The sequence below is a fragment of the Carcharodon carcharias genome, chromosome 8 (assembly GCF_017639515.1).
Source record: "Carcharodon carcharias isolate sCarCar2 chromosome 8, sCarCar2.pri, whole genome shotgun sequence".
Lineage (NCBI taxonomy): Eukaryota > Metazoa > Chordata > Chondrichthyes > Lamniformes > Lamnidae > Carcharodon > Carcharodon carcharias.
Genome location: NC_054474.1, coordinates 37,704,516 through 37,716,614, shown reverse-complemented (window position 1 = coordinate 37,716,614; position 12,099 = coordinate 37,704,516). Strand labels below are relative to the sequence as shown.

At 39.4% G+C, this 12,099-nt stretch overlaps 1 protein-coding gene across 3 annotated transcripts in view; it reads right to left on the bottom strand.

Annotated features, from left to right (window-relative positions):
• Nucleotides 1–621: 621 nt before the first annotated feature.
• Nucleotides 622–12,099, bottom strand: part of fnip1 (folliculin interacting protein 1) — a 109,654-nt gene continuing 98,176 nt past the window's right edge. For all 3 annotated transcript variants that reach the window (XM_041193262.1, XM_041193265.1, XM_041193263.1), the window contains 4 exons: nt 6,841–7,009; nt 6,099–6,299; nt 3,370–3,485; nt 622–1,430 (listed from right to left, as the gene is read on the bottom strand). In XM_041193262.1, coding sequence (XP_041049196.1) covers nt 1,352–1,430; nt 3,370–3,485; nt 6,099–6,299; nt 6,841–7,009 — 565 coding nt within the window. In that variant the 3' untranslated portion in view covers nt 622–1,351. The remainder of the gene's footprint in view (nt 1,431–3,369; nt 3,486–6,098; nt 6,300–6,840; nt 7,010–12,099) is intronic.

Here is a 12,099-nt window from a genome sequence, read left to right as displayed (position 1 = left end):
AAACAGCCAAGACAGCCATTGCAACCTGCCAAATCATATCCCAATATCCCACCTTGGCCTCATTAGGCTGTGAAACCAGTGCTATCAAACTGGGGATATGAAAAAGTAAAAAACTGTAAAAAGTGTAAAATTAATATTATGTACCAAATGTGGACAAAAGAATAAGTTATCAGATTGTCTCATCACAATATCCTATCCGAGGCACATATTCAACAATCCAGACTCTGAACTGCATCTTAAAAGATCAAATGTCCTGTTCGCACCAGAAAGCAGAATTCCCACCCCAACCATCCCCAATGCTTCCTCTGTCATTAGTCCTGCTCGTTATTATGTGGCTCCAGTGCTTGAGCATGCTGTTACAATCAGCACCTTCAGTTGAATACCATACATAAAATTAGAAAACAAAGAGCAATAAAACAAAACTAAGTTAAATTAGAATTTAGGAAACAGAATTAGGAGCAGAATAAAGCCCTCGGTACAGTATTAACTGAGGTAGTACAGTATTGAATTGATTTCCCATCCCCATTAAAAACATTTTTCTTTGAATGATAGGTCAGGGTCAGATCTGCTGACTGAAGAACCGTTACTGATAGAAACAAATGAATGCATTGCGTCCGCGACTGAGGCTTTCCTATATGATTTTATTGACTATATTCCCCATATATTCATTGCTTCAATGCTTAAATGATAGCAACAGCAATCAGAGATAATGATTTCACCAATTAAAAGGCAATGATTAGCATTGTTTACCGCTTGTCAGTTACATCAATGTACTTCCTAAAACATTAAAAGACATTTTTGAAGTTTATTCTTAATAGGGCTTTTGTAAAAGTAAACGTACAAAACATTTCGTTCCAAATACTCTGTCCATAAGGGTACAAAAAAATAAAAACACGTAAATATATTTTCAGGTTCAGTAAGAACAGGAGAGGTTAGTCTGACTTCCCTGAAGTCAAAAAGTTTCCAAATGTGCAAGGTCATGGTTCTAGATTAATCAGAAGACAAAACAGTGATGTCATGCTCTTGGTTTCAAATTGTGGTTGTTCAAACACTCACTCTGAAGAACATTTCACTTTCCCTTTTGGTCTCCTCTTCCAAAATTCTCCATTGTTGTTTTGACCGTGGACAGTTTAAGAGTGTTGAGAAAGGTGACTGTTTTGCCTTGAAACAGAGCCTCTTTTCCCCTGCCATTGTGATTTTGTGTGTAGCATTTCCATGCAGCTAAAACAGATGCTTTGTCGCTTAAGCAAGATTTACAAAATTTGGAGAATGTAGAGAATTTGGTGCTGTCTTCCAGTCTGTGCAATCCTTTCCCTTGCAATGGTTTAACATGACTTGGCAATTGAGCAATTCAAAGCAGAATCTGGGCTACATACGGTGAATGAGTGCTTGCTATAGCTGCCAGCAAGGGCAGGTCACTGGATTCGATCCTAAGATAGGAGAAACAGAAGCAGTAGTTTCAAATTAGAGTTCCGTAAAGGAAAGTAGAAATGGCATCAGCACACTTTCACCTATTTTCTGTCTTCTAATTAAATTTTACTGACAGGCACATTTTGGTTGAAAGAAAATACATAACAACCAACAGCTGGGAAGTCATTATGGACACAGGCATATTTGGTGAGAAATATGTTGAATCTATCTCATGTTCTTTGGAAATCTTTTTTTTAAAGAGATGCCCTACTCTAGAAGTCTATTCAGTGTACACAAAGATCCCCTATTCAACTTCCAGTCTGTGCTGAATCAGACTGTTTTGGGCCATGATATTGAAAGGGACATTAAAATTAACCTCAGTATCTTGGGTTAGGGAGGAATAAAAAAAAAAATCAGCCACAACTTCTGCATGCTATAAATAAATCTGACAAATTTGTCAATTAACATTAGAAAATGACCATTGATTATGACATAAACTCTCACTGATGTCCTACAAGGATGTGAACCTGCCACCACTGCCTGATCTGACATACATGGGATTCCAATCCCACACCACATGGTAGACTTAGTGCCATTAGGCAATTATGGATGGATAATATATAGGTGCACATCCCAGAATCAAATGAATACAAAACTGTTGAAACTGTAATTATCATTTTAGCAAGTTACTGTTGGGTAATCAATGCCATGTAATTGTACCCTTTCATAGAAGGAAACTGTGAAAATACGAGAAAGAGAAACGTTTCTATGTATTTTTGGAAGCTTGCAAAATAAACTGGGGAGAATTTGTAAGCAGCTAAATAAAGGACATCTCAGAGAGCTGACTGAATGGTGATAAAACTGCCAAAAAGGTGGAACAATGTCATTCAAAAGGACTGTGTGGTATGGAACACTTAAGAGTTACTCCTCCAGAAAGGGTCTAGGATTCAGTCTTTGCCAGGCAGCAGAAAGGAAGCAATCTCTGCCAAACATTACCTGCTGGAAGGTGCATCTATGAACACAAAAGCACAGGTTTTAAGTGTGATGAGCTAGGTTGACTTGAATAAGGTACCAGAATAGTATGGCACCATGTTGTCAGACCCCAGCATGAATCAATGTCTTCAGGGGGAAAAGATTTTATTCAGTGCACTGGCTGCTATGTACAAATATGTGCAACCTCTTCTATCCACATCCCTGTCTAAAAGCAGTTGTCGTCATCTTGTGGTACAATTCAACAGGTGCCAGATGCCCTCCCTTACCTCAAAGCACCAATTATTCATGATCCTCGACAACAATGTTGGCAGGCTGTTTGGAGGGAGCATCACAGGGAAGCAGTCTCCTTTATTCTGCTGACATTCAGAAGAGATACCGAATAGTGAAAGGGACAGGCTGGCCTATTGCCCCTCCCTAACCCAGGGCAATGATGTGACTTGTAGCACCTTTGACATCCTCCAGACCAAGATCTACTAAATGAGCAGAGGCTAGGGACCAACTCTGGGGCCTTCCTGGCTTACATGGCTCACGTGAATTGGTGATAAATTTGGTTAAATGTGTTACCAAAGTCAATACACTAATAAATTCGCTTTGTGTTTTGCTGCTGAATTTGAGAATTTTATTCATATATAGACTCTATTTTTAGAGCTTTATTCATTACCCTTTTTTTTGGATATCACCAAAACATGCACCAAAACTCTCAGGTTTGACAGGTAAGTGACCTGGTCTTTGACCTTTGCTCTCACCATGAAGCAACATATAAAAGTGAGTTGGAGTGATGACATCACCATTCCCTACCCAATTATGGCACATCTGGAATTAGGAACTGGGTATTTGTTTGTAGGTGTGAAGCCATATTTCAAGGCTCTGAAGTTGCACTTCAACAAAGTGTACACCACAACATTACAAATTTAGCTTTATGGTCTTCATGAAAAGATTTACACAATCCAAAGATCAGATCCTTACCCCAATACCATGCCCAATTCCTTGACATGTACTCTCATTTGGCCCTTAAGGTATTCTGACAACATCTTGCTCTTGAAATACAGCTCCTGCAGCCGATCTTCAAGGTGCATTATACACTAAACAAAAGAAATTTTAAAAAGCAAAATCAGTTCAATATCTTGTGTAAGAAACCATACATCATCATCTGAATCAATATTTCTCAAGGTAAATTTGTATTCCATCTCCTGCTATACTGAAATATACAACAGCTTTAAAAGTGGGGGAGGGGATCAGCCTCTCTTTTCCATCTAGCCTCAAATCCGAAGGTAATTCAGGCGTAAAAGTAACAAAATTATTTTCTACTGATTAAGACTATATGTGCTGCAAAATGAACTTCAACATTTTCAATTCAGTGCTGTAAAGTTCACCTTACTTGGGGACCACAGTGGAGGAAAAAAAATTTACTGGTACAATCAGTGGTGTGGTGCAAGAAAGGGCAGTGTGGAGTAAAGGGAATTCCAGAATCAATTTCTCAAACCCCCTCAACACAGTCTTCACATGTTGCTCTGTACCCCTGACTCGGTATTATCTTGAAAAATGCTTGCTCTCTTGCAAACAGGGCCCTCCACATCTAGCACTTCATCCTGATAAGTGACATTTTAACTCGATTTGACTCACAACCAGCAACTATTTTCTATTCACCACAGAAGCCCCAATCTGACTACTTGTTACAGCACGTTTATAAACACCCTTATTGTTGTGTGCCACTCACCCACTGGTCTCATCTAAACCTACTCCTACATTTTACAACATCTTTTCTATTTTTAAACAACTCATTCACTTCCAAACTGTTCCTCTTTAGACCCCCATTGTTTAACACCACCTGTCGACACCGCAACTCTTCCTTTAATAAAAAATTATTTTCTTTATCTTATCGAGACACTACTCATCCTTCGTCATTTTACCTGAAATGCGCTGCAACCTTCTCAGCAAATTTTCTCCACACAGAATCATTCCCTTCTTCAGTGTATAAAGTTTTCACAGTTCAGAAATTTCCTGATCTTGGTGGGCTATTTTTCAAAATAACCCATTGAAATTTCTAGCATGAGAGGGAGCCCTTTGGCTCAACTCTACTGGAGCAATCCAAAACTAATCTTGCTACCTTATTTTCTGTGGCCCTGTAGCTTTCTCTGCTTTAAATACTTATCTACACTTCACTTAAAAAATGCAATAGCTTTATTTCAACTATTCCTTGTTGTAAGTATTCCATGCTTCAAACTCTCTAATATAACGACATTTCTCAATCTTCTCCTTCACCTGCAGCAACAATTTTAAAGTGATGATGTCTCATCATTGATTCAGAGGACATAATCTTTCACTATTCATACCTTGCATAATTACAAAACTTTTGGCCTTCTCTGTCAGGGGAAAGAATCCCAATAATTCAAATTTCCCATACAGCTATAATTTATCTGATACCTGCTATAATTCTGATTAATCTACGCTGCATTCTCTATAATATGGCAGCCAAAACTGATCAAAACACTCTAGCTGTGGCCTAGAAATTGTTACAAACAAATTTAAAGCATAGCTTTTTGTTTTTGTGCACTTATGGTCTTGTATATAAAAGCTAAAATGCCATTGTACATTTGCATCTTCGTTCCTCTATATGCGCCAGAATCTTTGAATTTATGTTCCCATTCCTTATTTTTCCTCCCAGCACCAATAGCTTCCCACCTCTCTTCACTGAATTACTTCTGCCTCTTGTCTGCTAACAAGCCTCCTGTGAAACTTTAAACACCTGCTAAACATCCAAATGTGCCACATATAATTTGTTCCTTTCATTTAGTCAATCAGTCCATTCATCAAACACGAAGCAACAGAGTTTTTCTGATCCTTTTTCACCCTTTCCTCTATATACTTTCAACTTAGCACCCCATCTTACACTTCCACAGTTTAATCCCATCTCCTGCTCTCTTGATTCGCTCCCACCTCAGCTTCTGTTAACCTAGTTTCCCCTTATTGATATTGGAAACAGCAGAGTCTCCATTCTTTGGTGCCTTCTCCTTTGCAAACTGGAATCACTGCCTTCTTACAAAATCCATCTCTGATCCCTTTTTTCCATAAGTACCATCCTATCAAGATCTTAATGCAATATTGCCACTCATTTAATATCAAAATGTGAGGATGGAGAATGTGAAGGAGGGAGGAGTGTGAAGTTGTTTCTATTCACCAGTATGATCCTGCAGTAACAGGAGGATTTGATTGCCAAGAAACAGATGGTCACATCAGGTTTGTCGGCAGACTGTAGGCAGGCTTTTCTGATAGGTGCTTTCTAATTTATGGATCACCCACTGGCTCATGAAATGGTCATCATGGGGATAAGTGACCAACCAAAATTTGTGGGGTCAAAGGGTGAAGCAATGCAGATATGAAGCAGGTCAACAGCAACGATGATGTTGATACAACAGTGCCAATCCCAAAGACATTAAAGTGGGATAAACAGGGTTGAGATGTTAGTAGGTAAGTGAAAATTTATTTGAACACATTGGTGCAGATTATGACAGCTGAATGCTAAAATTAAACGTTTCCAAAAATGCTCTCATTTTATGTACAATGGAAACTGATGCAAGGCAGAGCCATTTCCAACACCGTTAGCGTTCAAGTTTTATTTTCAGGAATTATCAGTAAATCTATCTGAAGAATTTTAGCCAGTGGACCCACCGATGCCTTAACAGTATTATACTCACAAAGTTTGGCGAGAGGTTTAGTTTGTAGAGCTGAAGAGTGGAATGAAGCAAGTTAGATACTAAACTGGATACAAGTACTTCTTTGCCAAGTTTGTTGCTGTCTGTAGTGCGTCTCTGGCTACTTGCAACCTGCACTGACCACTTATCCAAGTCCGCGATAATGCAGACAGCTTCTGCTATTGGTTCATCCAACACTGGATGCTGAACAGAAAGAATGTGACAGAAGTTAATGTATCTTCTGATTCAGAGCATTAAATATCAAACATTTTGTATTTCCAAAATAAATACCATCAGAGGATTTAGCAAATCTGCAATGGCTGGGGCCTAGGAACATGTCACCTGCTCTCACCCACAGAGCACAGCATGAAAAGGTTAGAAAAAATTCTAAATAAAGTAACATTTTAAATTTTCCAACATGCTCTTTACTCTAATAAATAATGATTTTTTTCTTGAGTTTTTAAGTCAATACGCTGTCAGTGTCAAGGTGCTTGACAAATATAATGCACAAGAGATATCCATTACACCTTAGTAAATTGTGATTTGATTCTAGTTATCAATAATGAAAAAGCTGGGGTTCAAAACAAACCCCAAAACAACTTCAACTCCCAAGAAATCTCCAATAGGTCAAGCAGATTTATAAATGTAAACTACACTGCAGAAGTTTGGTTACTGAGATAAAGTCGTTGAATTGAAATGCACTTCATGAAATGAACTGAGCAAAATTATAGAATGAGTGACCTACTTGTACAGCGTGCGTTAAATCTGATGCCAAACACTGCTTCAGCTTTTCGTCACTGCCTGTTCCATGCAGAACAAAGTCAGATACATAATAAGGGCAATAGCCACCAAAAAGGGACCTTCCAAAATTTGCCATACTGGGTTTATTGCAGCTTATTTCAACTACATATGACCTATAAAAGAAAGGTAAAAAGAGTGAAGTTAAATTTGAACCCATTAAAAAATTCACAGCTCTCCAAGGTTTTACTTGTCTTTTGATCGGTTGAGGCCAACATTGCAAGAATCAGGCTCCCATTGGCTGGAAAGTGTCTCTTTTATTTGCAGTTGAGCAAGGAAGGAAAGCACAAATTTCAACTCAGTATACAAAGTCACAACCAGATCAACTCTATGACTTTTACATTGGCTATCTTCTTTGGCAATCAAAAATCAGTGATTGGAACAGCCTAAACCCACTTTGACCAGATTGTTTTGTGGCACACCAGTGCTCAGTTGTCTTAGTTATTGCCAGCCCCAGCAAGTATCCATACATACAGTCATGCACTTTGGTAGGAAGAATAGAGGCATGGACCATTTTCTAAATGGGGATAGAATTCAGAAATCTGGAGCGCAAAGGGACTTGGGAGTCCTAGTCCAGGATTCTCTTAAGGTTAACTTGTTAGTTGGGAAGGCAAATGCAATGTTGGCATTTATTTCGCGTGGACTAGAATGTAAAAGCAGGGATGTGCTGCTGAGTCTTTATAAGGCGCTGGTCAGACCACATTTAGAATATTGTGAGCAATTTTGGGCCCCATATCTCAGGAAGGATGTGCTGGCCCTGGAGAGGGTCCAGAGGAGGTTCACGAGAATGATCCCAGGAATGAAAGGCTTAACATATGAGGAACGTTTGAGGACTCTGGGTCTATACTCAATGGAATTTAGAAGGATGAGGGGGGATCTGATTGAAACTTACAGAATACTGAAAGGCCTGGATAGAGTGCACATGGGGAAGATGTTTCCATTAGTAGGAGAGACTAGGACTCGAGGGCATAGCCTCAGAGTAAATGGAAGACCTTTTAGAACAGAGATGAGGAGAAACTTCTTTAGCCAGAGAGTGGTGAATCTATGGAATTCATTGCCACAGAAGGCTGTGGAGGCCAGATCATTGAGTGTATTTAAGACTGAGATAGATAGGTTCTTGATTGGTAAGGGGATCAAAGGTTACGGGGAGAAGGCGGGAGAATGGGGTTGAGAAACTTATCAGCTGTGATTGAATGGTGGAGCAGACTTGATGGGCCGAATGGCCTAATTTCTGCTCCTATGTCTTATGGTCTTATACTATTTGGGCATCCCTGTATAACTAAGCCTGAAGTATAAGTAAAATAATGGAATCCTATTAAAGGAGATAGTTGTAGGTTCGAGCTTGATCAAGTAGTTTGAATGGTTTATCATCTCCAGAATAAGGGACAATTAAAAGTAACGTACATAGGGATTCAGAATATACCACATATCACAAAATATATAATTAAGTTTTATTCAATTGTTAAGGCAACAACAGGTTCCCCATAACTGATGCAAGATAACTTCAAAGTTGACAAGACAAAGTCACACAACTGCAGCAAGGTTAGGGGGATAATTCCACAATTGGTGAACTGACATTTATCCTCCCTAAATTAAGTTCCTCTTTTTGTGTAACTTCCTTGTTTGGCACATAATTCAGAGAAACTGTGTGCAAATCATTAGCAGCATAACACTGTCACCACCTATTGGAATTTTAAACACACTACAGCCACTAAACAGGCTTCAGGGGCAGAATTTTACACTGGCGGGATTTTATGGTCCACCGAAGTCAATGGACTTTTGAATCGCTTGCTGCATTTTACAGCCCCAATGAGAGCAGCTGGGCTGTCGTGTAACCAGGAACTAGACAGAAACCATGGTTTTAAAGGAAAAAAAGTCAAAGTGTGACATCACAGGGAAGCAGGTAGATGATTGACAAGCAACTATTTTCTATTTCTCATCTTGGAAGCAGCAGGAAGAAGCAAGAGCTGCACGAGGCATAAAAAGCAGAAAGAGAGACTTCATTTGGACAGTGGCAGAGCAAGAGCTGGGTAAGGCACAAAAAGTAGCCGGGAGTGCAGGCAGACTTCAAAAGATGACATGAGGAATAAAAATTGTAGTTGGCACAGGGGAAGGAGCTGATTCGTGAGTAGCTGGCGAGAAATTCTACTTTTTAGTCTCCAGTTTATAATAATCTGAAAGTTAAGGCACAGCAGGACAGCTCAGCTGCATGGAATGCACATCTTGTGACGTGAGAGATTGTGGATGCTTCCTGTGGCCTAGGTGGCCACATGTGCAGGAAATGTCGCCAGCTGTAGAAACTGGAGGACTGGGTTTTGGAACTTGAGCAACATCTGAAGTCACTGTGGCGCATCCATGAGGCTCAGAACTAGGTGGATAGCACATTCAGGGAGGCAGTCACGTTGTAGATCAAGAGAGTATGGGCAGCAAAGGAATAGGTGACCATCAGAATGTCTAGGAGGATGAGGGAGATACTGCATGACTGTCAGGAACATACCGTTTAGAATGTAAGGTGTAAAAGGATTTTGCATTTTTAAATAAACTAGACCAGCTTGAAATATTACACCTAACCAGAAGTTAAGAAACACTGTTTATTTCTCCCAAAGATTACTGGTAAAATTGGTACTGTGATAAATTATGATCAGGGAGGTAAAGTCCAAAGAAAGTGAAGCAATGGGAATTTGCATTCAAAGGTGAAAAATATGTAGGAAGGAGAGAAGGCTGTGTGTAAAGGCAGACATTTTAAGATCTAATAAGTGTGAAAAGCCTTCAGCATCTGCGCCTCAAGCTGCTGTCTACAATGAACTGAAGTTAAGAAAACTCATTTTAAATTGGATTGTTCAGGGTAACATCTTTTTTTGCCTGGGTCTTTTAAAACATGTGTCTTACTGTTGCCTTAATGGAGGTGGTGTAACTGGGAGTCATTAATTAGGGGACTTAGAAGTTATTATAGTAGTAATTTGTAGACATATGTGCTTAAAATCATTTCTCTTATTAATAAATGTTTCATCCAGTTTTGTAAACACCTTTAAGGCTCGGTGGTCTTGTTACTACAGAATTCAAAGCCAGCATCTCGAAACATACAAATTGCAAAAATAGTTGTATCAGTTGTCTCAAATTTCCCTCTGGGATTTGAACAACTCAGCATTTACCATCAGCTGTGCAATAACAATGATTCCAAGTGAATCTTGCTCACTAACCTGTTTTCTGATTTGGATACTGGTCAGGGCAATGGTTCCTCAGAGGGATGCAGCCAGAGTTATTATGGGTGGCTCAGCTGCACAGAAGGGGAAGAAGAGAAATGAAAGGACCAGTCGTAGGGGATTCACTAGTTAGGGGAATAGAAGGCGTTTCTGCAATGGTGACGTGACTCCAGGATGGTAAGTTGCCTCCTTAGTGCCAGAGTCAAGATGTCACTGAGTGGCTGCAGCCCATCCTTATGGAGAATGGTGAACAGCCAGAGGTTGTGGTGCACATTGGTACCAACAATTTTAGAAAAAGGGATGAGGTTCTGAAAGCAGATTGGAGAGAGTTAGGAGGGTTAAAAAGCAGGACTTCAGTGGCATTAATCACAAGATTACCCCCAGTGCTATGTGCTAGTGAGTACAGAAATAGGAAGACAGAGCAAATGAGCGTATGGCTGGAGAGATGGTGCAGGAGGGAGGGCTTTAGATTTGAGGCATTGGGGCTGGTTCTAGGGCAGGTGGGGCCTCTATCAAGGAGGACACATTTAGCAGGATTGGGACCAATATCCTCACGGGGAGATTTGCTGGTGCTGTTGGGGAGGGTTTAAATTAGCTTCACAGGAGAATGCGAACCTGAGAGGGAACTCAGACAGGAGAGAAGCAAAGTTGGTAACGGTAGAAAGAAAAGTAATAAGCAAAACTGCAGTGCAAAATTGGAAGACAGCAGAAGCAAAGGCCAGCATCAAACAGGGTTAACAAACAGAATTTTTTTTTAAAAGGCAGTCTATCTGAATGAATGCAGCATTTGCAAGAAGGTAGATTAATTGATGGCACAAATAGAAGTGAATGTAATGACAATTAGAACATGCTCAGAGACTTGGCTGAAGGTGACCTGGAGAATTCAAGGATATTTGACATTTAGGAAGGATAGGGAAAAGGAGGTGCCTTAGCACTGTTAATAAAGGTGAGATCAGTACATCAGTGAGGGGATCTTAGATCAGAAGGTCAAGATGTAGAATCAGTTTGGGTGGAGCTAAGAAACAACAAGCGGCAGAAATCATGGTAGCAGTTGTTTATTGCCACCAAACAGCAGTGGTGACGTAGGGCACAGTATAAATCAGGAAATTATTGACTATAACTAGAGAAATAGAGTAGTCATGGGGGACCTCAATCTGCACACAGATTGGATAAACCAAATTAGCATAACTACTGTGGAAGAAAAATTACTAGAATGTATGTGAGGTAGTTTCTAGGACAGAATGTTCAGGAATCAACTAGGGAAGGGGCTATTTTAGATATACAGTATTATACAATGAGATAGGGCTAGTTAATAATCTTGTTGTAAAGAAGCCTGTTGGGAAGAGTAACCATAATATGATGGAATTTTATATTAAGTTTGAAAGCGATGTAGTTCAATCAGAAACTTGGGTCTTAAATCTAAACAAAGGAAACTATGAAGGTACAAGGGACAAGTTAGCTATGGTAGATTGGGAAACTACAATAAATGGTATGACAATGGACAAAGCAATGGCTAGCATTTAAATAATTTAAAAATGGTTTACAACAAATATACATTCCTTTGAGGCACAAAAACCCAACAGGAAAAGTGATCCAACCATGTTCAACAAAAGTAGTTAAGGATTGTATTAGATCAAAGGAAGAAACTTAAAAAGTTGCTAAAAAAAAAAGTCTGAGGATTGGGATTATTTTAGGACTCAGCAAAGGAGGATCAAGAAACTGATGAAAAATAGAATGTGAAAGTAAACTAGCGAGAAACAAAAAAAAGACGAAAACTTCAATAGGTAAGTAAAAAGGAAAAGTTACCAAAGACAAATGTGGGCCTATTATAGACAGACAGAGAAGAATTTATAATGGGGATAAGGAAATTGCAGAGAAACTAAACAAATACTTTGTGCCTGTCTTCACAGAGGAAGATAAAAATCCTCCCCAAAACGTCTGTCTTCACAGAGGAAGATAAAAATCCTCCCCGAAATACTAGAGAACCAAGGGGCCAGTAAGAA